We start from the raw sequence: 26,522 nt of genomic DNA on the forward strand, positions 1-26,522 counted from the left end.
TTGCAGCACATAGTCAAAAGTAGTTTATTTCACTGCAGCTTAAAAATGTAACACTCTGGGTTTCAGATGATTCCACTTCCTCCTCAGTTCAGACCTGGTGCTGTCAGAAGCAAAGATGTAGTTGATGGATTCATAAGACAAATCCCACACTTGAGACTGGGTCAAATTAAATGTTTCAGCAGCCAGCTGGTACTCTTGAGAAAGGTGTGTTGCAAAAACACCCTTATCATCGGTCTGCCAAAAAACAAAACAAAACAAAACCAAGAAGTTTTAAAATGAACAAGAAAATAATTTTTTAAAAAACTTTTGTTTACACTCTATTTTCCTAATATTTACCATGCTTCTTTTAAGAGCCTAAATAGGCCTATAAATGCGTTCATGCATATCTATAACGAAATAGGCTTATTTGTCCTTTTTAAAACAAAAACTAAAAACACCAGAGTAGTGGCTCTCAACCATGGCTGCATATTAAAAATCACCTAGGAAGCTTTTAAAATGTATCTGTGTACAGGACTCACCCCAGATCAAATAAAACAGAATCTCAAGGGATGGTATTGGGCATCAGTATTTTTTTTATGTTCCCTTGGGTACTATCCAGGACCCTTTCCCATAGAGCCAAACCTGAGTTCCCTTGGCCCTCTGCAGCCCCTCCTGCCCTGATCCCCTCTTACTCTTCTACTTGGGTGCTACCCTCAGGCATGCAAGGCATTCAGCTAGGGGTGAATGTCTGACCTAATGCACCTCTGGAACTAAAATGGAGCAAAGTACTTCAAAAAAAATAACCTTACACAGATCACAGAAGGATGGGCAATGCTGTACCAGAATCCAAAATGATGCTGATCGTAAGACGGAACCGTCTGACTTTTGATGTTTGAGGTCAAACAGAGTTCTAGATGAAAGGAGGAAAAAGTCTCTTATTAAAAGCAGATTAGTAGACTCACTCATCAGTGTTCATCAAGCAGACACATGAGAAATCTTTCCAAAGTATGCTAATTTTCAGTAGTTCATGAGTTTACAAAATTGACCTTATGTGTGAAAATTCGTAGTTCAAATAGTGTAGTTGTGTGGAAATATATGCTGCAACTTACGGCAGCAACTGTACCAGGCAGGGAACTCCTACCCCTCCACAGCCATGTGGAAATGGAGTAGGAAGAGGAAAGTAAAAGGCAGTCAGTCACCTTGGAGAAAGCAGGGAAGTAGGATGAAGGAACTGTTCTTTTTTTTATTTTTTTTAAGTTTATTTATTTATTTTGAGAGAGAGAGAGAGTGCAACCAGGGGACAGGTAGAGAGAGAGGGACTGAGAGAGAATCCCAAGAAGGTTCTATGCCGTCAGCGCAGAGCCAGGTGTGGGGCTCAAACTCACAAACTGTGAGCTCATGACGTAACCCGAAATCTTGGACACAACTGACTGAGCCACTCAGGTGCCCCGATGAAGGAATTTTTGAAGGGTTGCTGCACTTCTTCCTCATCTTACAGTAGAGGCTAAGACAAAATGGTAGCACTGCTTGAGGGCTATAGCATTAAAAAAGCCAAGAGCAGAAATGAACTTCAAGAAAATCTCTAAGCTTCTTTATTCAGACAACTGTCTATTCACTGTCGGCTGCAAGTAAGTCCATCTTAAGAATGACACCTAGAGGTGCCTGGGTGGCTCTGTTGGTTGAGCGCCAACTTTGGCTCAGGTCATGATCTCACAGTTTGTGGGTTCAAGCCCCAAATCGGGTTCTGTGCTATCAGCTCAGAGCCTGGAGGCTGCTTCGGATTCTGTGTCTCCCTATCTCTCTGCACCCCCGCTTGTGCTCTCTAAAATAAATAAACATTAAAAAAAAAAAAAAAAAAGAATGACTTCTATTATTAGCAAATTCCTGCCTTGACACACTGTACCCAGCTACCCCAGCCAGAGCAGAAATACTTCACTGACTTGACTGATGGTGACTGCTGAGTAGGGTAAGGCAGCCTCCCACTCAGTCCAAGGGATAGCCACTTGCTCCCTCACTCTGCTGGGTGCAGAGCTGGGCCACCACACTAAGATCACTAAGCAAGTGGTTTCCATTTTCTCTACTTTTATGGATGTTTAAAAATGTCCTTATGGGGCGCCTGGGTGGCTCAGTTGATTAAGGGTCCGAGTTCAGCTCAGGTCATGATCTTACGGTTCATGGGTTCAAGCCCTGCTCTGGTCTCTGTGCTGACAGCTCGAAGCCTAGAGCCTGTTCCAGATTCTGTGTCTCCTCTCTCTGCCCCTCCCTGCTCACGCTCTGTCTCTCTCTTGCTCTCTCAAAATAAATAAAGATTAAAAAAAATTTTTTAACGTCCTTAGTAAAAAAAAAAAAACTTATTAATTGCTGAAAACTCTATCAGTAATTACAAAACACACACCCACATGTTTTTGCCAATTGATCAATTTGCAAATTTAGCAAGTTGGTAAGTTAGTAAAATAGTTTTCAGCCAACTGCTTTTTTTCCCTCTAGAGAAAAGGCCTTTCCTGACCATCCAATTGAAAGTGGTTATCTCATTACTATTATACCAAACTGTTTAACTTTCTTCAAAGAACTTAACACTGACATTTTCTTGTGTAACTGTTTACTGCCTCTCTTACCTATGCTAGAATATAAGTTCCTTGAGAAAGAAATCTTGCCTGTATTGTTTACTGCTCTCTTCCCAGCAATTTGAACAGTGACTAGAAAAGAGTAGGCACTTCATAAATACTTGTTGTTAAATAAAAGCAACTCCAGGGATACAGATGTAGACAAACAAGTATGTAATAGTCAACACTCATATAAAAATTGGACTTGGAATCATCCATAATTCTTAACTTTTATTTTTTATTTTTTTTTAATGTTTATTTATTTTTGAGACACAGAGAGACAGAGCATGAACAGGGGAGGGTCAGAGAGAGAGGGAGACACAGAATCCGAAGCAGGCTTCAGGCTCTGAGCTGTCAGCACAGAGCCCGACGCGGGGCTCGAACTCACAGACCATGAGATCATGACCTGAGGCGAAGTCGGACGCATAACCGACTGAGCCACCCAGGCGCCCCTTTAATTCTTAATTTTTAAATAAATGTCACATATTTTCATAACACATATTAATTTGGTTAAAGTCGTTTAAAAATACTAGATGACCCTTATTCCTTCAATATAATACTGAGTTTCCGGAACTAGGGAATGTAGCAGTGAACAAGACAAAGGCCCTGCTTTCATGGAGCTTATATTCTAATGGAAGGTAGTAAAACTTTCTGTTATTTAAATGAGACTCAGGAAGCACATGCACCATGCAACTTTTTATTTCTAAATAACACTTACATATTTAGAACAGTACTCCTCTACATTTGGGTTGCATGCAACCTGGTGGCTGGGGACAAAGGCACAGAGTGTTGTCTGGAGGACCTAAAGCCCTAAGCCTTACCCAGTGGTATCTGGTGTTGCCTCACAAAATCTACCAGTTCCAGCGATCCTCCCTCAGAGGAGTTGAGAAATGTCCCATGCCCAATTCTGTCGGGAAGTAGATCCAGAAGTAATTGTGTTTCTTTTTTTTGGTTTGGAATCTCAAAGAGAGAGAGAGAGAGAGAGAGAATGAATAACCTTTCCAGTGGTTCTCCAAAGTACTTTTTTTTCTACAGCCAGCTACTCTGTCCCTCAAAGAAGATAATGCTGACACTCTGGAAAGCTGAACTACTTGAACCTTCCCAGCTCTCTTCTTTGCCTTTATCTTTCATTTCCCAATATTCTTCTAGATTCACTTCAATGACAATAATACAGTTAACAGCAAAGGTAATAACAACAAACACAGACCTGCTCTGCGCCTTTTCACATAAATTCTCCTTTAAACCTCACAAGAATCTTACAAAATATTAACATGAAGAAATTAAAGTTCAGAGAAAGTAATAGGATCAATGTGGGAGCAGAACTGAAATGGGAAAGTGGACCTTCCATTTTTAATTTTTTTCCTTCTACATTACACTTCTCTATACTTGGATTTTCTTCAGATACACCTAACTTTTGCAGTTAAAACATAAAGCTGGTTTTTTGGGTTTTTTTTTTTTTTTTTTTTTGTCTTTTTTTTTTTGGTCTAAGGTCATGGAGCTCTGACTTTAGGGTTCAGATGTGCATGTTTTATTTTGACAAAGCTAGACATTCCCCAACTACCATGAAAAGGTCTAGCTGTGCTCTTTATCTGCTGGATAGCCTAAAATACAAATGACCATAACATGTTGAAATGTTTTATTTTTTTATTAAAAAAAATTTTTTTTGAAATGAAATGTTTTATATCCAATGGATCAAACAAGAAAAGCAACAGAGACTAAGGTAATGAGAAGGTTCTGATGCAGTTGCCCAAAACCAGAGATAACCAGTCACAGTAAAACATCCTGGCTGTTCCATTATATTGACCTGTAGCTAAAAATCAGACATCAGTTAGGTCAGCTAGAGGCTAACCTATGAGTGAGAGAGGTTTTTGATCAGACTGTGGAAACACAGATCCTAGATTTTAAGTTCTGCCACTAGATTACTGACTCTTTGCTTATAGAAATGAAAAACATCAGTATTGACAAGAAGCTCTAATTTTTGCCTCAAATCACGATGCTATTCAACCTTTATATATTACTGAACCTAATACAATAAACCTGTGAGATAAGTAGCTTAAGTATTATTTCCTGCACTCAAGACAATAAACCCCAAACTCATCAAGTTGTATACAATAATTATGTACAGCTTTTGTATGAAGAAAGAAAGAAAGAAAGAAAGAAAGAAAGAAAGAAAGAAAGAAAGAAAAGGGAGGAAAGGAAGGGAGGAAAGGAAGGGAGGAAAGGAAGGGAGGAAAGGAAGGGAGGGAAGGAAGGAAGGAAGAAAAATTGGTAGAAGTGCTGAGGTACAAAGTAAATCCATCTGTAAAATGGGGGAAAGTGTAGTAGACACCCTTCTTTGCCTCACAGGGATGTGCTTACGAAAGTGACTATTCTCCCACCATTATCTGTACATTGTCTGTCATTGTGCTCATGTTGCCAAGGAGCTGAGGCCCAATGAAGGGCACCTGATCTTCTGATAAGCCTTATAAAATAATGATGAGTTACTTCCTTTCTTACTAGTGTATGTCATACATTCAGGTCCCTTATCCTACAAAGACAAGTGAGATGAACTGGTGCTTTTCTCAGTGTCTGGCCAATGACAAGCCTGATGATGAAAATTTATGCATTTTCTCTAGTAAGATGTCATTAAGCTGCTTTAATAACACAGCTGTAGTGCAAGTCAACAGCCACCCCCAGGAACCACAAAGACATAAAAACAGTAACATGAGGGACTAAAGAAAGTCATGCCTTTACCATTATAATTTACATTTTAAAACATTTCTATGTTCCTCCTCTAAAAAAATGTTTTTCCAAGGCAGGTTTACTTTTAGCCATTTACAAATGATTATTATTTTCATTGTAATCTACCTTCTCAGCCTAATTTTACACTATTATTTACCTCTGAAAGGTGCAATGCCAACTTCAGACCTGCTTTTTTAGCTTCTAAAAGAGGTTCCAAGAAGTCTTTTGCTTGTCCTACCTTGAAGATAAAAGTTAAAACAAAGATTCATTAACATTTTAGGCAAGCTAAAGAATTGGGTACTCTGTCTCAGTAAACAAAGGAATAAAAATAATGGCAAGAAAAAATGGCAGATTGATTCATTTGAAAATTTCATTCATAAAGCACCTATAATGTGCTAGACACCTTAGGGAATACAAAGCTGGCAAAGACACAATCCCTGCCCTCAAGAATGTTAAGTCTCGTGAACCTGAGGTCAGTCAGCCAAGCTAGGTAGGGAGGTCACCAAATTTTATTTCTGAAAGGAAATCTAGATATCTAGCACTAAGGAGGAGAACTCACCTGATTCAGGAACCTGGATGATTAGAGCAAAGAAAGCTTCTACCAAATAGATGAATGAAACAAGAGCAGAATAATCCAGGTTTAGACAAAGCCATAAGAACCAGTTTCCTGGGACTCCCTAAGTTCAATGGTTTTTAGTTAGAGGCAATTCTGCCACCACAGGGGACATTTGGAAATATCTAGAAACATTTCTGGTTGTCACAACTAGGAAGGTGCTTCTGGTATCTAGTGGATAGAGACCAGGGATGCTACTAAACACCCTGCAATACACAGACATCCTCCCAAGACAAAGAATCATTTGGCCCAGAATGTCAATAGTGCCACAGGTTAGACATTGTTCTTGAATCTGACATTCAAGAAGCTGTAGGCCAGCCTCTCTCAACTGGGGGTTCTATGAGATAATTAAGCCCTAGTCATAATGAAGTATTAATTAAGCATTAAACATGCATTGTATGTAATAAATTAACTTCTCTCCTATGCATATAGAAAGATACTGGGTAGCATCTTTAGAAGAATGGAGAAAATAATCATATTGCCATGCTAATCATTTTCTTTTTTCTGTTTTAGAGGCCTAATTCTTTCCCAGAGTCCTCGTTGAGAACAGTTGCTACAGACATGATGGTCATCCAGGGCAGAATAGGTCTTCATCCACACTGAGAGTCTGCTGGACCTCTGGAAAATGCAGGATGCTCCAAGCTAATCCTTACCCCACAAACTGATTCTACCTTCCAGAAATAAAATGCATTTAGGAAAAGTAGCTTACAGTAGGGTCTCCACTGAGGTCAAGGCCAAGAACTGTATCCTCAGTAGAGAGACAGAACTCTTCAGCAAGTTTAACAGTCTCCTTGGCCACTGAAGGGCCACCTCTTCTGTCGATTGCTATCAAATACCTTTAATATAAGAAAAACAGTTGAAAACAAATATGGTGCAGATAAAAAAGACAACTCTGAGTATAGCCAGGGAGGTATAGCAGGCTACATGTGAAAGTTAGTTACTAGGAAAGGTATAGCCTGACTGACAGGACAGCTTACTTTGCCAGAAGGCAAGAGACATAAATTCCTAAATAGCACCAAACACCTAGTTAGTATTCATATTTCTAAATGTCTCATGTTTTTGTTGTTGTTGTTGTTCATGTATTTTTTAGTTTTTTTGATTCAGAATTCAACAAAAGTCCAAGTATTATGTTGGTCAATGTATCCCAAGACTCTTTTAATCTAGAGGCAATCCCTTCACGCCCCACCTTACCCTTTCTCCATACCCCACACACCACCTCTTTTTTTGAATTTATTTGTTGAAGAAACCAGGTGCTTTGTCCTATAAAGCTTCCCACAATATGTATTTTTCTGAATGAATTCCTGTGTTGCTAACCTGTTCTCCCGTCTCTCATATTTCCTATAAATTGAAAATTAAATCTAGTCTACAGGATTGATCAGATTCAATTTTTTGGCAAGAGTATTTCATAGATGGTGGCATGTTCCTTCATCAGGAAGCTTAGATCCATTATTTCATTAAGTGTTACAAAAATAGTAATATTCTAATTCTAACACATATTCAACAGCTGATACAAATGCATTCTTCGTATGTTAGCTTGCATCTAACACCCAAAGAACCCCTGTTAATATTGCATAATTTTCCTCCAGCATTTATTGATTTATCAATTTTTTACACACATACAAAAATAAATTCCCCCAGCATTTATTTATTTACAAAATTTGGGTCAACTATATATAAAATGCAGTCTTTTTTTTTTAACTTAACGATTTCTCCTGCCATTAAATAATGTTAGAAAACAACATAAATCATATGAACATAACAAAATATAACTGTCTTCTGATTGCTGAATGTTTAAGGAATTTTTCCACTTTTTGTTATAAATAACACTATAATAAAGAATCTTACATATAAATCAATTTATTTCCTTAGGAAAACATCTCTAGAAGTGGGATACTGGGTCAGAGGGAAAGATTTTTATACATCTGAATACATATTGCTCTTTAAAGAAGTTTTATTTATTACATATGCTCACTAGCAGTGTGTAAGTTCACAATTGGTTATTACCCTTTTTGGGGAGGGCCTACTGAAATGGCATTGTAATATTTCTTTTTAAAACTGTCTGATTAGTGAGATTAAACAGTTCCCTATACATTTACTGGCCATTTGTAAGTCTTCTTTTCTGAATTCTCTTGTCTTTTACCTGCTTTTTTTGGAGGGGAGGGGATGGTGTTAGTCTAGTTAAGGTTAATTTGGAGAGATTTTGTAGCCAGAAACTATACAGGTAGCTTTCTTCCTTCAAGGATTTATGGAGCCCTGATTATGTCACCTCTGTTCTAAGTACTGGAGGGGTAGTGGAGAATCAAAAGAAAAGATTCCTGCCGTCATGAATTTACACTCTAGTGGGTATATATGTACAAATAAAACAAGACAGTGCTTGCTTCAGCAGCACATATACAAATAAAACAAGATAATTTCTGGTCCTGTTAAGAAGAATGCCAGAAAGGAAATAAATGGGGTTACTAGAGGATTTGGGGGGCACTTTAGATAATGTGGTCAAGGAAGGCCCCTCTGAGCAAGTGACAAACAAATGGAGAAGTGAATAATGAAAAGCCAGCCATGCAAGGATATGGCAGAAGTGTGTTCTAGTACAAAGGTGTTGAGGTGGGATAGTCTTGGTCTATCTGAGGAACAGACAGCAAACCAGCATGTAATAACCAGTGGTCCAGATAAGGCTGTTGAAGAGAGGCAACCGGATCACATGGGACCTTATTGGCCACAATAAGAATTCTGATTTTAGTGGAGGCAATAGGAAGCCATACTTCTCTAGAGCAACAGTACTCAGAATTTTACTGCCACATGAATAAATTAGAGTTGCATTCTCAACTTTGAGCAATAGAGTTCTTGACTCTTTTTTTCTAAGGTAAAATCAGTTACCGTTTGATATATAAAATTCTGTTACACTCATGATCAAAATAACAACATTTTCACATTCTAGTTTTTAAAACAGTGACCACTAAGGTACAATGCTGCTTACCTAACATCAATGTCTATGTTTTCTTGTTTGGACTGTTTAATACCCTCAAGTACAGATTCCACATAAGTCTTTTTAGTCATTCCTGGAGAGGACATAAAGAAAATATTTGTAAAGAGATCATCAACTATTTCATCCTTCAACATTAGCATCCCTCTAAGAATAATTACATTTTTACTTTATGTTGTGACAGGGTATGATTAAAGATGAGTTAAAACATGGCCCTTACGGGTACTTTTTTTTGTAAATACTAATTATGCTTTTAAAATGTTTATTTATTTTGAGAGAGAGAGAGAGCCAGAGTAGGGGAGGGGGAAAGAGAGACGGAAATAGAGAATCCCAAGCAGCCTCTGCACTGCCAGTGTGGAGGCTGATGCAGGGCTCAAACCCACACACCGTGAGATCATGACCCGAGCGGAAACCAGGAGTTGGACGCTTAACCGACTGAGCCGCCCAGGTGACGACCCTTAATAAAAATTTTTTAAATGAAGTACTAAAAAAACTGAAATAAAAAAAAAAAAAAAAGACATACAAAATAAAGCCCTTTAAAAATTTTCTTAGAATAAAAATAAATAAATGTTAAAATTAAATAAAAATTTTCTTAGATTCAACAGACATAAAACTACTCTCACAGAGGCACCTGGCTGGCTTAGTGGGTAGAGCATGAGACTCTTGATCTGAGGGTCATGAGTTCAAGCCCCATGTTGGGCATGGAGCTACTTAAAAAAAATTTAAACAGGGGCACCTGGGTGGCTCAGTCAGTTAAGCATCCACCTCTTGGTTTCAGCTCAGGTCATGATCTCACAGTTTCGTGGGTGTTGAGTCCAGCATCAAGCTCAGCACTGTTGGTGTGGAGCCTGCTTGGGGTTCTCTCTCTCTCTGCCCCTCCCCTACTTTCTCTCTCTCTTAAAAATTAAAAAAAAATTTTTTTTTAAATAAACAAACAACTACTGTCACAAATTGCTATGAAAATTTGAAGTGCTGTTCTACAAACACAAGAACAAGCCCTTTCTAAAGGCCTGTCCTTAAAATATCAAAACCATTTTTCTCTATTAGCAGAATGTTTTCCTGCTGGTCCAGAAAAAAATCCCCTCTTGGGCTCTCACCTCAATCCTGGTCAGGCTCGATGTTTCCAGTCTAGGCACTAGAGCAGTTCTTCCAGTTTTGGGTGCAAAAGGCCTCCTCTTCTGAGGGGCTCTGAAAGAACACTCTCCAGAACAACTTCCTCTAAAATATTCTCATACCCCAATCATAAAATACTTATTTTTGATGAAAAATCTCTGATAAATTTTTTTTTAATTTTTTTTTAACGTTTATTTATTTTTGAGACAGAGAGAGACACAGCATGAACGGGGGAGGGGCAGAGAGAGAGGGAAACACAGAATCGGAAGGAGGTTCCAGGCTCTGAGCCATCAGCCCAGAGCCCGACGCCGGGCTCGAACTCGTGGACCGCGAGATTGTGACCTGAGCTGAAGTCGGACGCTTAACCGACTGAGCCACCTAGGCGCCCCACTAATAAATTTTTTTAAGTTTATTTATTGTTGAGAGGGGCAGAGAGAGAGGGACAGAGAGAGTCCCAAGTAGGCTCCATGTTGTCAGTGCAGAGCCCACTGCAGGGCTCAATGAGGGGCTCGTTCTTACGACCCTGAGATCTGAGATCATGGCCTGGGGAAATATCAAGAGTCAGACGCCCAACTGACTGAGCCACACAGACACCCCAGAAAATCTCTAATAAAGCACAGAAAATTATAAAGAAAAAAAGTAAGAGTTAACCTGTAATCCCACCACTCAGAGATAACCACTGTCTTTGTTTTTCTAAGTATACATACATGTTTTTTTTTAATAGATGAGATGCTACTAGGTATATGTGTATCCAGTTCAGTTGTTTAGCACTATTCTGAGCTTAGGCCCAAGTCTTTAAAGTATCCTTGCAAATATTTTTAATGGTTGTCTAATATTCCATTAACCCTTATTTACCCATTCCCCACTATTGTATTTTAGGCTAACATCCCGTTTTGAATCTCCATTCAAAGAGCAAACTAGCTCTAATAAGTGGCAGGTTTCTTCTCTCCTTCCCTTCCACTATCCTCACCATCATAACTTGGAACTGATCCTGCAATTTAAAAATGCAAGGTAAGAATTTTCTGCTTGTCGCACCTCAATATTTACATTATGTAGTTTTAAAATGTTTACCCTCTGAGTGATCGGGCTACACGTCAGGGCACAAGATGACCTGACAGGGCATTTTCAGGTCACACACAACATATTACGAGGGACCCAATGACACTACATAATATCTCTCAATGTTGTCCTTATGAAAAGAGGGTCCCAGGAATTCAGACCACACCACATTCAGATCCACTCATCTCCATGAAAAGAGGTTTTACCACCTTATTGCTACTTGCTCCTGGCCTATCAGTGTCCGAGAAGTGACTGAAAAATCTTCATTTCTGGGACTGTCATAAAACATGAGTCTGCATCGACTCAAGTGGCACTGTCTCAAGTGCCCTTGATGCAAGGACTGAGATTTAGCCTCTCTCTCTCTTTTTTTTTTTTTTTAGCCTCTCTTTAAAACAATGTAACTATAAGGAGCAAGTATCCTTTTCTCAGAGTGAGAAAAACAAATAAGAACAAACAAATTTTTTGCAGGTTTTCTTATTTCCCTTAAACAGATAATCCCTGATCTGATTTTAACTTAATACCTCACTCATTAATAATGTACATCATAAGATTTGGACTGTTAACTCCTTAACAGTGTAAAAGTAAATGCTTCATATTCCCAAACTTATAAACACTTGAATCATCAAAGCATGCAGGAAAAAAAAAGTACATTTGCCAAGAAGCAATTAAACTCTACCTGTAGCATCTTCTCTTCTGGGTGTGCTCCTTAGTTCCAGGTACTTGACACCATCATTTGCAAATTCTTTAATGACATCTTTTGTCACCTGACAGTTAAGGCAATGGACACAATATTGATAATGTTAGTGTAAGGGTCCCAACAAAAACGTTGGTGTAATGTCCCAACACATGCTACAGCTTTATCACATGCATTAAACTTGATTTGCAAAAAATGTTGGAAGTCTCTCATGCAGTCAAGATGACCTGCTTTGTCATACCCTTGCGGGAGACTGACCGAACTGTAACACTTCCAACAGCTCCCCTCACAGCACTCATTCTCACATTAAATCCAAATATACACATCATGCACACCTTTCTGCTCTTTTCTCTTTAGCATTTCTCCATTTCCTAGTGTTCACAACAGCAGTTGATAAAACAGAGAAATAAGGCAAAACTAAAACTACCTATGAGTGCATAGTACTAGGGAGGTACATATGTAAATAAATGGCAGGGCACCTGGGTGGCTCAGTCAGTTGAGCATCCAACTTTGCCTCATTTCATGATCTTGTGGTTCATGAGTTAGAGCTCTGTGTCAGGCTCTGAGCTGACAGCTCAGAGCCTGGAGCCTACTTCGGATTCTGTGTCTCCCTCTCTCTCTCTCTTCCCCTTCCCTGTTTGCGCTCTCTTTCTCTCTCTCAAAAATAAACATTAAAAAAAAGAAAGAAGTGGCTAAAACGATTAGGTATTACTGAATCACCATTTAAAGCCATGGCTTAATGTTCTTATTCAAGTTATTTAGGAATAAGTTGTACTTTTCAAGAATTTCTTCAGGCAGGGTTAAATCTGCCCCAAAAGTACTAAGAAAAATTTCTCTTTGGCAAAGAAAATGGGTGATAAATATGAGTAAAATGGTATCCACGTTAGCACAAATTTCAACAATCCAAAAATGGTTAAATGACCAGGGCAAATGATATCAAAAGGATAAACTCATTTTTTCCTTCTCTGCCATCAATCCTAAAAATACCAAATCTAGAAGAAAAAAGGACCAGGTTGGAAATGCTGTGACAACCAGCTCTAGTTAGTCCTTGCAGTTGGTACCCTAATCTTAACCCGCTTCAACTACAAGCACATAGGCATGCAAGGGCAGTGTCCTGGCAAAGGAATAAAGGTTGGCTGATTATGTAGACAGCGCCTAACAAGGTGGCACTACTTTGGTAGATTCACTGTGATCCAAGGTCTGGGCTTCATCTGGTTTTGCGCGTGTGTATTTAAAGCCAAAAAGGAATTTATTATAATATAAATATACAAAGCTCAGATTCAGCATGTCTGGAAAATCAGCCTCAAAAAGCATTCAAAATCAGGTGACACTCCTAGACCAAGCAAGATACCATTGTTTCTTCCACCACTAAGCATGACCCTGTAGCTTCTGTATGATCGTCACAGGTACTGGACCCCATGGCACTGCTGCCCCCAAAACTCCATGTTGCTGCCAATGCCACTACCAGAATGTGGGCCTCATCTACACAGACCAAGGAGCTTGCATCTTGTCAGTGGCTCCAGAACTGGACAGACCCACAGAGGCCAACCCACTCTATCCCAGCTCACATGTAGCTAATGCAGAAGCCTACTTGCTAATGTATGCATTGACAATGAGGGTGGAGGTGAGGGTATGAAGTGGTGGTCCTCACTGACTGACGAGACCACATCTACTATCCAAGTACTCTTTCTTGGTTTCTTGAGGTACCTGTGAAACTAACTAAAACAGAAGGACACTGACAAGCACAGAATGAGAGCAATGAAATGATTTATCTAGGCCATGTTGAGGCCTGTGGAATCATCCCTATTCATGTTCAATAGTACTTCCCTGGAGTCCACAACTGTGTCTGCCAGATTCAGGCCTTTCTGCTCCATGCAGCAACAGGTACTGAGGACAACTCTTTTTCAAGCTCCTTCTTCAGATACGACACAACACAGTTAAGTTTCTGCTTACTCTAAGGATGGTGTAAGACTGCATCTCTTGAATGAGAAAGAACACGGGTTCTAGGTGCACCTGGGCGGCTTAGTCGGTTAAGCATCTGACTTTAGCTCAGGTCCTGATCTCAGTTTGTGAGTTCGAGCCCCGCGTCGGGCTCTGTACTGACAGTGCGGAGCCTGGAGCCCCCTTGGAGTTCTGTGTCTCCCTCTCTCTCTGCCTCTCCCGCTGACGCTCTGTCTCTCTCTCTCTCTCTCAAAAATAAATAAACATTAAAACATTAAAAAAAAAAAAAAAAGAACACAGGCTCTGGAACCAGACAGTCAATTCCTCCACTTATTCTGTGAGTGACCCTGAACAAGTTACCTTTAACCTACTTAAGCCTCAGGGGTTTTTTTTGTTTTTTGTTTTTTTTTTCCACCTGCAAAAAGGGAACAGTAAAAATACCTACCTCAGAAAGTAGTCTTGGATGTAGTGTCTGGCACATCAATCACGTTCCAATCCTTTTTCTCTTTGAGATTACACCCAGGTTACCTTGCCTGGACTATTAAGTGATCCCACACACTTGATCCCACATTTCCAAACAATCTCTCCACATACTCCCGTACAGCGTTCATTTATTATATGTAAATGTTACTAATTTCACTCTTGGCGTCCTCCTTCAGAACCACCTAAAGTTATTCATTCTAGTACCACTAAATCAAATCATAGAATCTTAATTCCTCACCTTGCTTTTTTTTTTCATTTCAAATTTTATTTAAATTCTAGTTAGCATACAGTGCAATATTGGTTTCAGGAGAATTCAGTGATTTATCACTTACATACAACATCCAGTGCTCATCATAACAAGTGCACTCCTTAGTACCCATTCCCCACCTAACCCACCCCCCACCTCCCTCCCTTCATCAATACTCAGTTTGTTCTCTATTTCTAAAAGTTAAGGTTAGTTTCCCTCTCTCTTTTTTTTCCTTTTTCCCTCCATATGTTCACCTGTTTTGTTTCTTAATTTGCACACATGAATGAAATCATATGGTATTTGTTTTTCTCTGACTTATTTCGCTTAGCATAATATTCTCTACCTCCATCCACATTGTTGCAAATGGCAAGATTTCATTTTTTTTTTTGATGGCTGTGAAATATTCCATTGTGTATATATACCATATCTTCTTTAATCCATTCATCAGTCGATGGACATTTGGGCTCTTTCTATAGTTTGGCTATTGTTGATAAAGTTGCCAAAAACACTGGGGTGCATGTACCCCTTCAAATCTGTATTTTTGTATCCTTTGGCCTTATCTCATTTTAAGAAAGCTTTTTAACAACTTTGAAAGGAATTAAATAACGAACATGGGATTATTATAGCCAGAATGTTAAGCTCTTCAAATCCAAAATTTCATGAGTTTTGCTCTGTTACAATCAACAACAGAAAGTGAAACATTCCCAGCAGTATTCAATGCTATTGAGTGGCTGATCAGACAATGCTCCTTTGGGTTCCTATAAATCCCTGTGTATATCTCTAACACACAGATTACCTCATTATATTGGATTTATCTACTTATGGGTCTGTCTCTCCAACCTAAATATAAATTCCTCACGGGAAGGAACCATGTCCATCTATCTTCATACCCCCCAGTCTTTCGCAGAGTGCCTAGAACATTGCGGACACTCAATCAACTTCTGTTGAGCTAAACTTTTAGAGTTAACTCTCCTTCAAAAGATGATTACTTATAGTTATCATGAGGAGCAGTCTCAGCCAGCCAAGGAAAATTCTTTCTTGACCAGTCAGAAGTTAGTTCTCCAAAAACACAGGTTATACTTCTTAATCTGCAATTTTTTTTCTAATGGTTAAGAACACTGGTAGGATTTACTTTTCTCCATTTACAAAGAGTACATTTTAAAATGCCATCCTGGTCAGACAATGATACAAAAGCCAGTCTTCTGTATCAGGCTCTAATATCACAGAGCTTCAGATAAGAGAACACAATGGTGTCCTCTAGTCCTTCATCCCCAGAGGGAAGGCACACTTTCCCTAGGGATTAATCAGTCATTCAATCTCTAAGTACTTCTTGAACTTTACTGTCTATACTGCGCACCTAGGCAGTTAAAAGTATCTCAAGCAATACAGATAAAGCCTTATCAAGAAAATGGCCAGATATGGTCAAATATTTCATATGGTAAGTAATATATGGAAAACAGGACAGGATCTTATCCTCCATTTTATCCTGTATGTAACAGAAAATGATGATCTTGGTTCTTTTATCTTTTTCAATGAATGTAGTCTTTTGATATTAGTTCTTGGCAAATGTCAGATGTTGGTTTTGAAAACAGTTGCCATAAAAAAGCAGAAAGCATTTCTCATTTGATTCTTGATCAAAGCAAGTAACACCAGAAGTGCACGAATTACTTAATAGTTTTTAAACCACTCTAAAAATTGCTTCATTTCTCACCATTAGAATATCTTCAGGGCTAGTAGTAAGCTGATGAATAATGTGAAACATCTGGAAACATCTGCAACATGAGAAGTTTTAACATACTCTAATCATCAAAAACTCGTCACTCAAGACAAACCCATTACGTTGAATTAATATATTTTAGGCTAATACTAATTATACATCTATAAAGAATTACAGACTAAGTTTTTCAAAAATTATACTGATCTGGAAGGATAATCAAATGACTAAAAATAAAACATTATTTTTAAGCGGGCAACAGTAGCTTCCCTTCGCCACACCTCCTACCCTCTGCTGATAACAGCAAACAGGGAGACAAGTCAATAAGCCTATATTTTTAAGTCTAAAGAATATTCCAGGGGCACCTGAGTGGCTCGGTCAGTTAAGTGTCTGACTCTTGATTTCGGCTCAGGTTATGATCTCATGGTTCATGAGACTGAGCCCCCATCATGTGGAGCCTGCTTGGGATTCTCTGTCTCTCTCTCTCTCTCTGCTCCTCCCCCACTCTCTCTCTCTCAAAATAAATAAGCTTTAAAAAAAGAAAGAAAGAATATTTCAATATAGTACAACTTTACAAACAACCTAAATCACTAAAAATACTGTCAACAGTCTGACAGCTGGAAAAAAATTCTGTATGTCAAGTTATACCCTCCATACCAAATGGGTACACATTTCTAAACTACAAAAATCTGGATTCTTACATACTATTTACAATCTCAAAACAATAAAAGAGAAAAAAAAGAAGTATGTCCACAACCTCCCCAAACTCACTCTTCTAAAGTTCTTTTCTTTCCCTTGTCAATCATAGTCATCTGATCGTGGATTTTAAGATCTGGCTTCTTGGCTATCAATTTCTTCATGGTATTAGAACTAATGGATCCATTCAAGTGAGCATGAAGTTCCTAAAAACAAGAGAATACAATCAGTAAAAACTTCTCAAGTATCAACTAGATTCATAGCATCATACCAGGTACTTGATGTTTGTATTCTGTACCAGGTAAACTACCTACCAGATGTAGCTACATGACTCTTATAGTTTACAAAGTTTAAATTCTACCTATAAAATTTACTTCTCTTTGTGAAAACAACAGCAACAACAACAACAACAACACAGATGTCCGTATAATTAGTAACCACTCCAGAATTCTGTGGCTGAATTCTCACCACTTTAGGTAATTCTGAATAAAAAGCTGTCTTCCATGGTTGCTGGTGTTCTTCTGCTTCCATCATGGTGTAGTAGAAAAAGATCTTTCTCCAAATACTCTCGTTCTTGTTATAAACAGTACAATGTACTTTTGTAAGTTCTGTGGTCTTGAATTCCTTCAGATTGTTTTATGTCCATACATTTTGATAAGATAAACTGTATATGTAGCTCTGGACTCAGCTTCACCTATGTAAACAAATGTGAACATTTTCAGGTGTTGACATAAAAGCAAAGAAACAGAATTTTGCCACTTTATTCCTTAAAAGATGAAAACCCTGGGGCGCGTGGGTGGCTCAGTCAGTTAAGTGTCCAACTTCAGTTCAGGTCATGATCTTGCAGTTGGTGGGTCTGAGCTCCACATCGGGTTCTGTGCTGACAGCTCAGAGCCTGGAGTCTGCTTCAAATTCTGTCTCTCTCTCTCTCTCTCTCTCTCTCTGCCCCTCCCTTGCTTGTGCTCTGCCTCTCTCTCTCTCAAAAATGAAATAAACATTAAAAAAAATTTTTTAAAAAGATGAAAACCCCTTCAATGCTAATTTAAGCAAACTAACAATCTGAACTAGAAATAAGAAAATGCCTCAAACTGGTAGAGGTGAATTAAAATCTGAAATTTACTAAGGTGGGGTGCCTGGGTGGCTTGGTCAGTTAGGCGTCAGACTCTTGATTTTGGTTTGGGTCGTGATCTCACAGTTCATGGGTTTGGGCTCCACGCTGATGGTGCAGAGCCTGCCTGGGATTCTCTCTCCTTCTCTCTGCCCCTTTCCTGCTTGCTCTCTCTCTCAAAATAAAAAAATTAAAAAATAAAGGAATTTAGTAAGGTATTGAGTATTCCTTACCTATTAGAACTTTCTATGAAACTACTTCTAAAAGTAGAAATTTATAAAGCCTATTTTGGGTAAAAGTTTATGTTTTTGAGCTGCTTAAAAAATATAAAGGAAGAGGGGCAACTGCGTGGCTCAGTTGGTTAAGCATCCAACTCTTGGTTTCAGCTCAGGTCATGATCTCATGGTTTCCTGAGTTTGAGCCCTGCATTGGGCTCTGTGCTGACAGTGAGGAGCCTACTTGGGATATTCTCATTCATTCTCTCTCTCTCCCCCCCTCCTCTTTCTCTCTCTCTCTCTCCTTGCCACTTCCTCACTCATGCTGTCTCTCTCTTAAAAATAACATAACATAACATAACATAAAAGGAAGAGCAGAGGAACTGGAGTCACATGTACCTAGATTAATTCTTATAGTTCTGCCATCTAGTAGCTGTATGGCCTTCATTACTTAGTTTCAGTTTTCTTATTTGTAAAAATGGGATACAAATGCAGAGTAGCTCTAAGGATTAATAATTTACTTTCCCTCTACTACTGTCCCATATAATCCAGTGACTACCTTTAAATCAGCACTTTGTCACACTGTATCTCAATCACTGACTTACTTGTCTTTCTTTCTCACCAGATTATGAACTTCAGAAGAAACAGGCCTATAGCTTATTTTACCTCCCTAGAACCTAGGACAATGCTTAGCACATTGTAGATGATAAATAAATCTTCATTTCCCTTCACCTCTGAAGGTGGCTTATAAATTAAAATTTCAAATGAAATTTAGTGATTTTCAGAATAGACAACCTGACCCTCTGGGTTCTCACATCTTAATGATGATGATATTGATAAGACGAATAGTTTCCATTCAGACCCTACCAGGTAAGTAGCAAGTGCTTTTACTATTACTTTTAATTTTCCCAATAACCTTGCAAAATAAATTTGCCACATTACAAATCAAGTTGATACTGAGAGGCGTTAAATAAGTTACCACAAGGGGCGCCTGGGTGGCTCAGTCGGTTAAGCGATCGACTTCGGCTCAGGTCATGATCTCGTGGTCCATGAGTTCGGGAGTCCCGCGTCAGGCTCTGTGCTGACAGCTCAGAGCCTGGAACCTGTTTCAGATTCTGTGTCTCCCTCTCTCTCTGACCCTCCCCCATTCATGCTCTGTTTCTCTCTGTCTCAAAAATAAATAAATATTAAAAAAAATTAAAAAAAAAAAAGTTACCACAATATTAAAATGGTCAATAAACAATAGCCAAAGTATGGAAAGAGCCCAAATGTCCATCGACTGATGGATAAAGAAGATGTAGTGTGTGTATACACACACACACACACACACACAATGGAATATTACTTGGTGATCAAAAAGAATGAAATCTTGCCATTTACAACATGGATAGAACTACAGTGTATTATGCTAAGTGAAGTAAGTCAGAGAAAGACAAATATCACATTATTTCACTCTTAAGTGGAATTTAAGATACAAAACAGATGAACATAAGGGGAGGGAAGCAAAAATAATATAAAAACAGAGAGGGAGATAAACCATACATATACCTGGGTGGAAAGGATACATAGAAGTCTTAAGAAAGTGGGTTGGAAATGGCAAACGTCAAGGGAGACAATTTCACTTTTATTTACCATACACAGTTTTGTTCAATTTGAAGGTTTCACAACAAGCATGTTAATACTTGATTGCTTTCTAAAATAATTTTAATAAATGAAAAATTTGAATAACAAATTAGATAGTTTACTTACTAATAATTTAAAAAATTAAATAGTTAATAAATTAATTTTAAGTAATTATAAAATAATTAAATAATTTTTAAAACTTCCAAAACAATTTTATTATTATGAATTGTGAGAGGGAAGAACTTTTATGTTTAGACAACAGAACAACAACCTAAAAAAGCACTTAGGACATTTTTCACAGAGGGCTGATAATCTGACAGGTGGCTAGCCTTTCATATACATTTTTAATCCTCTAGGATTGATTTTATTGACTGGTCAATCCTCTAGGATTGGCTCTAGGACCCTGATTTTATTTTGTGCTACATTCAAGCCACCCTCCAGATTGAGCTTTAACTCATTGTAAATTTACTGACCCACTGGCTACAATGTTAACCTGAGGAAATGTGAAAGCCACCAAAAAGCACAATCTTTACACACTGAAAATATTGTTGTTTTCAGGTGCTTGGCTGGCTCAGTCTGAAAAGCATGAAACTCTTGATTTTGGGGTTGTGAATTTAAGCCCCACATTGGGGATAGGGATTACTAAAAAAAATAAACTTAAAAAAATAAAATAAAAAACCTGTTTCACTGATCCATGCCTAAGATACTGCCGTCAACAATACCATGCCCTGTCACATTCTACCTTTCTGGGCTAGGTGTGGCATGGGCCAGAAGAAGCTGGGATGGGAGTGAGTAGCCAAAAGGCAACACATTGAGTTAAGATCTTTCTACATTTGTATTACATTTCATCAAGTTACCAAGATCAGAACCAAGTCTCCTGTCTCCCAGAGAATATTTTTCACACCAAAAAAATAAAAAATAAAAAAAAAAGGGAAGTCATAATAATAAAGACATTTGTTACTATTTATTAAGTACTTATCATGAGCCAAACACTCTGCTAAGTTTCTTAGGTGGTTATTTTACTTAATCCTCACAACAATCCGTGAGATATTATCATCCTCATTTTACATGAGAATAAACAGAGAATAAAATATAAAAATATAAAAAATAAACAGAGAATAAAAATAATAACCGGAAAACAATTGTAAGGTACCCAAATCACAAATTTGGCTGCATTGTCTTTTTTCCTGAATCACTTTTCTTGATCTGTTCTTTATCAAAAAAGTACTGTTTCTAACGTATCACATATATTTTACTAACTTATAATAATATACTTCTACAGTACTGTATACATATTTTAAAGTCCCACAATTCTTTCTTTTTTTTTTCTCTTTGGCCGTCAATCAAATCTGAGACAACTCAGAAAGCAGCACTTACTCTTCTTATTTTATTTTATTAAAAAAAAATTTTTTTTAACGTTTATTTATTTTTGAGACAGAGAGAGACAGAGCGTGAACGGGGGAGGGTCAGAGAGAGGGAGACACAGAATCTGAAACAGGCTCCAGGCTCCGAGCTGTCAGCACAGAGCCCAACGCGGGGCTCGAACTCACGGACCGTGAGATCATGACCTGAACCTAAGTGGGCCGCTTAACCGACTGAGCGCCCCTACTCTTCTTATTTTAGAGATGAGGCTCCCACAGCCAAGCAAGCTCAGGGGAGCTCCCATTGCCATCAGAGGCAATTCCAAACACTTGAAGCACCCCTCCCCGCCCCCCCCCCCCCCCCCCCCCCGCCACCAATCCCCTCACACTGAACTAACAACCCAGCTGCCAGCTTTAGAGAGGTAACAGAAGCCATCAGGTATGGATTCCCTCTATCTCTCTCTGCCTTCACCTACACCTATACTTATCTGTATCTGTGCACTTTCTTCTCTCATAAGTCAGAGATAAAGGATTCATTCTTCTGTCCTCAACATCAATTTGTGCCCTAAATCCCATTCCCTCCTAGCTATTTCAAGTCATTACTCCACTAGTTAATCTCACTTTTCTGTTCCTCCAACCTCTCTCTCCACTGGCTAATTTCCGTCAGGGAACCAACACGCAGGTACATTATTTGCTTCCACCTAAGAAACAGGCAAACAAAACCGTTCTTTCATCCCATATCCCTCTTTACTGCCTTGTCTTTCCTTAAATTCTAAGCTAAGGTCCTTGAAAGCATAATATAGACTGGCTGCCTCCATTTACTTATCTACCATTCACTGAAACATAAACTCTGCCCTTTCTGCTCCACAGAAATTGCTCTCCCTTAAGTCATTAGAAGCTCTTCCACACCAGATCGAAAGACACTTTTCAATGACCGAACCTTTATCCTGACTCAAACTTCTGAGTTCCAGTATCCAAATCCAAATCAGCTGAACTGCTAAACTCTTGCTCTTAATCATTCTGCCACATTGCTTCAAGGTCACCATAGTGACAGTAATCCTGATTTCCTTCTCCCCTCAGCCCCTGCAGTCAGTCACCAAATCCCAATTAAGAAATTATAAATCTCCCAAATATCTCTGGAAGCAGTTTCCTACTGGTGATGACTTCCAAACACCCAACTTAGAAACTCGATGGTTTTTTTTTTTTTAATTTTTAATGTTTATTTATTTTTGAGAGAGCGAGCACGAGCAGGGGAGGGGCAGAAAGAGAGGGAGACACAGAATCCGAAGCAGGCTCTAGGCTCCGCCTGAAGCGGGGATGGAACCCATGAACCATGAGATCAGGACCCGAGCCTACGTCCGACACTCAACCGACTAGGCCACCCAGGCACTCCTTCCATGGTTATTTTATACACCGAACAAGTCTCAGACCATTTCAGAGAGAATAATCACCTCTCTTCTGTGATTCCCTCTTCTGTGGATATATTCAACACCACCCTAGAATCAGAGACTTTCAGAAGTGGAGGGGAATGTAATTTTATAACTGAGAACAGAGGGGCGCTTAGGTGGCTTAGTCGGTTGGGCGCCCTACTCGGCTCAAGTCATGATCACCGTCCACGGGTTCGAGCCCCGCATCAGGCTCTGTGCTGGCCGCTAAGAGCCTGACGCCTGTTCCAGACTGTGTGTCTCCCTCTCTCTGCCCCTCCCCTGCTCACGCTCTGCCTCTGTCTCTCTCAAAAGTAAATAAACATTAAAAACAAAAAAAAAAAACCTTTATAACTGAGAAACAGAGGCTGAGTGGCTTACTTATTGTCAGCTTTGCACAGAGCCGGGAATACAGGTGAATTAACAGTATATGTCTGTGGGGAAACATTTATTAGATGAATCACAACCTCTGTAAAAAATTTTTCATTTTGCGCCTGGCCTCACTGACTTGTTTTCAGATTTAAATGGGATCTGTTTTTAAACTATTAAAGCATTACATAAATTAGTAAGTACTAGTAGTTAGCATCTGAGAAACGACCCCTTCTCCTTGCCCCCCAAGGTCAGAGGTTCTAACCCTGCTGTGCCCCTACCAAATTACTCAATGCTGACCCTGCCAACCAAGGAGGTCTGGTTGTCAGTCCTCACAGACTCACCCCTTAAAGATTCTTGTCAACAGTTGAGACAGCTATGAGGACTTAGCTAAATTTCCCCCTCAGACGTAAAGGCTTGTAGAAAAGCGCTTTCCGGACACAGTCCACATGCCTACAATAAGCCACAGCTGTAAGCCTTCCCCAAAAATGCAGACGCAGAAAATCCGTAAAAAAATCAGACAGTCGAATTTTAGCACAAGCGACACCCTCCTCAATTCTGATTGGTGCGGTGCGTTCTTCACGGAAGTGACGCGCACACACGCGGAAGGGGAGTCACGGAAAAGCTCTCTCCGAGCAGAAGTCCCCGCAGTGGGTATTAACAGAACGAAAGAGCAGCTCACCACCGTGACGGAGCGCTGCTCCTTACCCTCTTCTTGGCCATGGGCCCGCGGAGCCGCGAGCGTCGGGCGGGGGCAGTACAGAGCACTAACGACAGCAGCGCCCTCAGCAAGAGTTCCCTGGCCACGCACGGGTACGTGCACGACCCCTTTGCAGCGTTGCTCGTTCCAGGGACCGCACGCCGCGCGCCGCTCATCCACCGCGGCTACTACGTCCGCGCACGCGCCGTGGGGCACTGCGTGCGCGCCTTCCTGGAACGGACGTGCGCGGCCCCCGGCGCGCCTCGGGCACAGATAGTGTCGTTGGGAGCTGGTTCCGATTCTCTGTATTTTCGCCTGAAAAGTGAGGGCCGCCTGGCCGAGGCTGCAGTCTGGGAGGTAGACTTTCCGGACGTGGCCCGGCGCAAAGCGGAAAGGATTCGAGATACGCCGGAACTGTGCGCGTTAACTGGGCCTTTCCAGAACGGGGACCCCGCGTCAGCACTGTGCTTTGAGAGTTTGGACTACCGCCTCCTGGGCCTGGACCTGCGACAGCTCCCGCGATTGGATCAGGCCCTGGCCGCCGCGGGCCTCCACGCAGCCGCGCCCACTCTGCTCCTAGCAGAGGCAGTGCTGACCTACCTCGACCCGGACGAGGCCGCGGCCCTCATCGCCTGGGCAGCCCAACGTTTTCCTGATGCTCTTTTCGTAATCTACGAGCAGATGAGACCGCACGATGCGTTTGGCCAGTTCATGCAGCAGCATTTTCGGCAGCTTAATTCTCCCCTTCATGGCCTGGACCGCTTTCCCAACGTGCAGGCCCAGCAGCATCGCTTCCTTCAGGCTGGCTGGACTGCCTGCAGTGCCATGGACATGAATAAATTCTATCGCTGCTTTCTCCCCCCAGAAGAATGCCAGCGAGTGGAAAATCTTGAACCTTTTGATGAGTTTGAGGAGTGGCATCTGAAGTGCGCCCACTATTTCATTTTGGCCGCTTCTAGAGGAGATGCTCTCACCCAAACTCTGGTGTTTCCACCCTCAGAGGCGTTTCCTCGAGTAGATCCTGATTCTCCATCAGGAGTCTTGCCTGCCAGTGTAGTCACCAGTGACAACCAGGGCCCAAACCTCAGGAGATATGGGCACGCTTCTGTCCTTTTGAGCCCAAGCATTATTCTTAGTGCAGGAGGATTTGGAGAACAAGAGGGGCGGCATTGCCGAGTGAGCAAGTTTCACTTGCTGTCAAGACATTGTGACTTTGAATGGAAAGGCAACCAAATACGCAGTTGTGAGACTGGAGCCCAGTGGGATGGGCGCCTTTATCACACCATGACAAGACTTTCAGATACTCAGGTTCTGGTTCTGGGAGGGAGACTGTCCCCAGTAACTCCAGCCTTGGGGATTCTACAACTTGGTGTCTGTAAGAGTGAGGATAATAGCACTGGGGACCTAAATGTAACAGTAACAAAGGCTGGCCCAGAAGATTCCATGTTGTCATGTTGGCGGCATTCAACAACAGAAGTGTCCTGTAACAATCAGAAGTATTTGTTTGTGTATGGGGGTCGAAGTGTGGTGGAACCTGTTCTAAGTGACTGGCATTTCCTACATATGGGGACAATGGCCTGGGTCAGTATCCCAGTGAAGGGGGAAGCACCTGAAGGTCGGCATTCACATAGTGCCTGCAGCTGGCAAGGGGGAGCCCTTATTGCTGGAGGTCTGGGTGCTTCTGAGGAGCCACTGAGCTCTGTACTCTTTTTAAAACCAATTTCTTGTGGATTCCTGTGGGAATCAATAGTCATCCAGCCCCCCATTACTCCAAGGTATTCACACACAGCTCATGTGCTCAACGGGAAGCTTCTACTGGTTGGTGGGGTTTGGATTCATTCCTCCTCAATTCCTGGGGTGACTGTAATTGATTTGACTACAGGGTTGAGCTCTGAGTATCAAATTGACACAACATGTGTGCCATGGCCATTAATGTTACACAATCATTCCAGCATCCTGCTTCCTGAAGAGCAACAGCTCCTGCTCCTTGGAGGTGGTGGGAACTGCTTTTCTTTTGGCACCTACTTCAACCCCCATGCAGTGACATTAGACCTTTCTTCCTTAAGTGCTGGACAGTAGGACTGGACTTTTGAAATATTCAAGAATCACTGAAGTACACAGTAAAGGTTTCCACAAATAGGATTTGACTGTGGCTATACACACTACAACTCTTTCCTTCCCCATCATTTTCTTCTCTTTAGCACTACTATCCAGTGCAGAAAGTGAAACAGGTTGTTAAAACACATACCAACATTCAGAGAGATGGTACAAAAATAAAACATAAGTAGGCCTGTCCAAAGAGAATGACCATACAGTCCTAGAATAGGAATTGGGGAGCCTTTGGATCCCTATGTGTCTAGTTGATTGGTTTTCCTCATCTAAGTTTATCCATTTATTGTGTTACAATGACCTTCAGCCTAAGTCAAGTGAAAAATTTCCCACTCAGGCTTTGTGATTTAAAATGCTATTTTGAAAAAGTTTAACACAGATTCTTGGTAAAAATACAAGGTTGATACTCTGGTTTCAGATTACATAAATCTTTTGCCTTTTCCTAAAGATTTCCATGGAGAAGTACAGAAATGAGTTTTTACCCAATTTTTGAGGCCTTGTTTTTATGATGCTACCTTAAAAAAAATACAAGGTTGAATGTCACTGAAGGGACATGGTTTGATTTCATTCTTCATGTATGAAATCGGAAGTGAACCCAGTTACAGTTGGATTAAAGCATTGTGCCATTTAGTGCAACAGAGAACTCTGGGATAGCTTTTAATAAGACATTTGAAGGACTTTATTGAAAAATATGCTTTTAATTTTTTTTGCCACTTGTTCCATTTTTTTAGATTTATTCATACTAATAAACCAGACATTTTATGCCTCAA

At 40.2% G+C, this 26,522-nt stretch overlaps 2 protein-coding genes and 1 pseudogene across 4 annotated transcripts; 2 read left to right on the plus strand and 1 right to left on the minus strand.

The window, feature by feature from the left end:
• ADAL (adenosine deaminase like) lies at positions 1-23,755 on the minus strand. Of its 3 annotated transcripts, none has more exons than XM_007081728.3 (11): positions 23,626-23,755; positions 17,312-17,537; positions 16,919-17,049; positions 16,145-16,205; positions 11,745-11,832; positions 8,891-8,972; positions 6,626-6,752; positions 5,461-5,541; positions 3,404-3,542; positions 789-889; positions 1-234 (listed from the first exon to the last, which is right to left on the minus strand). In XM_007081728.3, exons 2-11 carry the CDS (start codon positions 17,375-17,377, stop codon positions 40-42), a joined length of 1,071 nt encoding a protein of 356 aa, XP_007081790.1. In that variant the 5' UTR covers positions 17,378-17,537; positions 23,626-23,755; the 3' UTR covers positions 1-39. The 3 variants fall into 3 exon arrangements, with proteins under 3 accessions (XP_007081790.1, XP_007081789.1, XP_042844958.1); XM_007081727.3 differs by lacking the exon at positions 23,626-23,755 and adding an exon at positions 23,288-23,477; XM_042989024.1 differs by lacking the exon at positions 23,626-23,755 and adding an exon at positions 19,146-19,171.
• Positions 23,546-26,522, plus strand: LCMT2 (leucine carboxyl methyltransferase 2). The gene has a single exon (XM_007081726.3). The coding sequence runs from the start codon at positions 23,665-23,667 to the stop codon at positions 25,720-25,722; it is 2,058 nt and encodes a 685-aa protein (XP_007081788.1). The 5' UTR covers positions 23,546-23,664; the 3' UTR covers positions 25,723-26,522.
• Positions 26,156-26,264, plus strand: LOC122239773 (annotated as a pseudogene).

This window comes from Panthera tigris, chromosome B3, assembly GCF_018350195.1.
Source record: "Panthera tigris isolate Pti1 chromosome B3, P.tigris_Pti1_mat1.1, whole genome shotgun sequence".
Taxonomy (NCBI): Eukaryota; Metazoa; Chordata; class Mammalia; order Carnivora; family Felidae; genus Panthera; species Panthera tigris.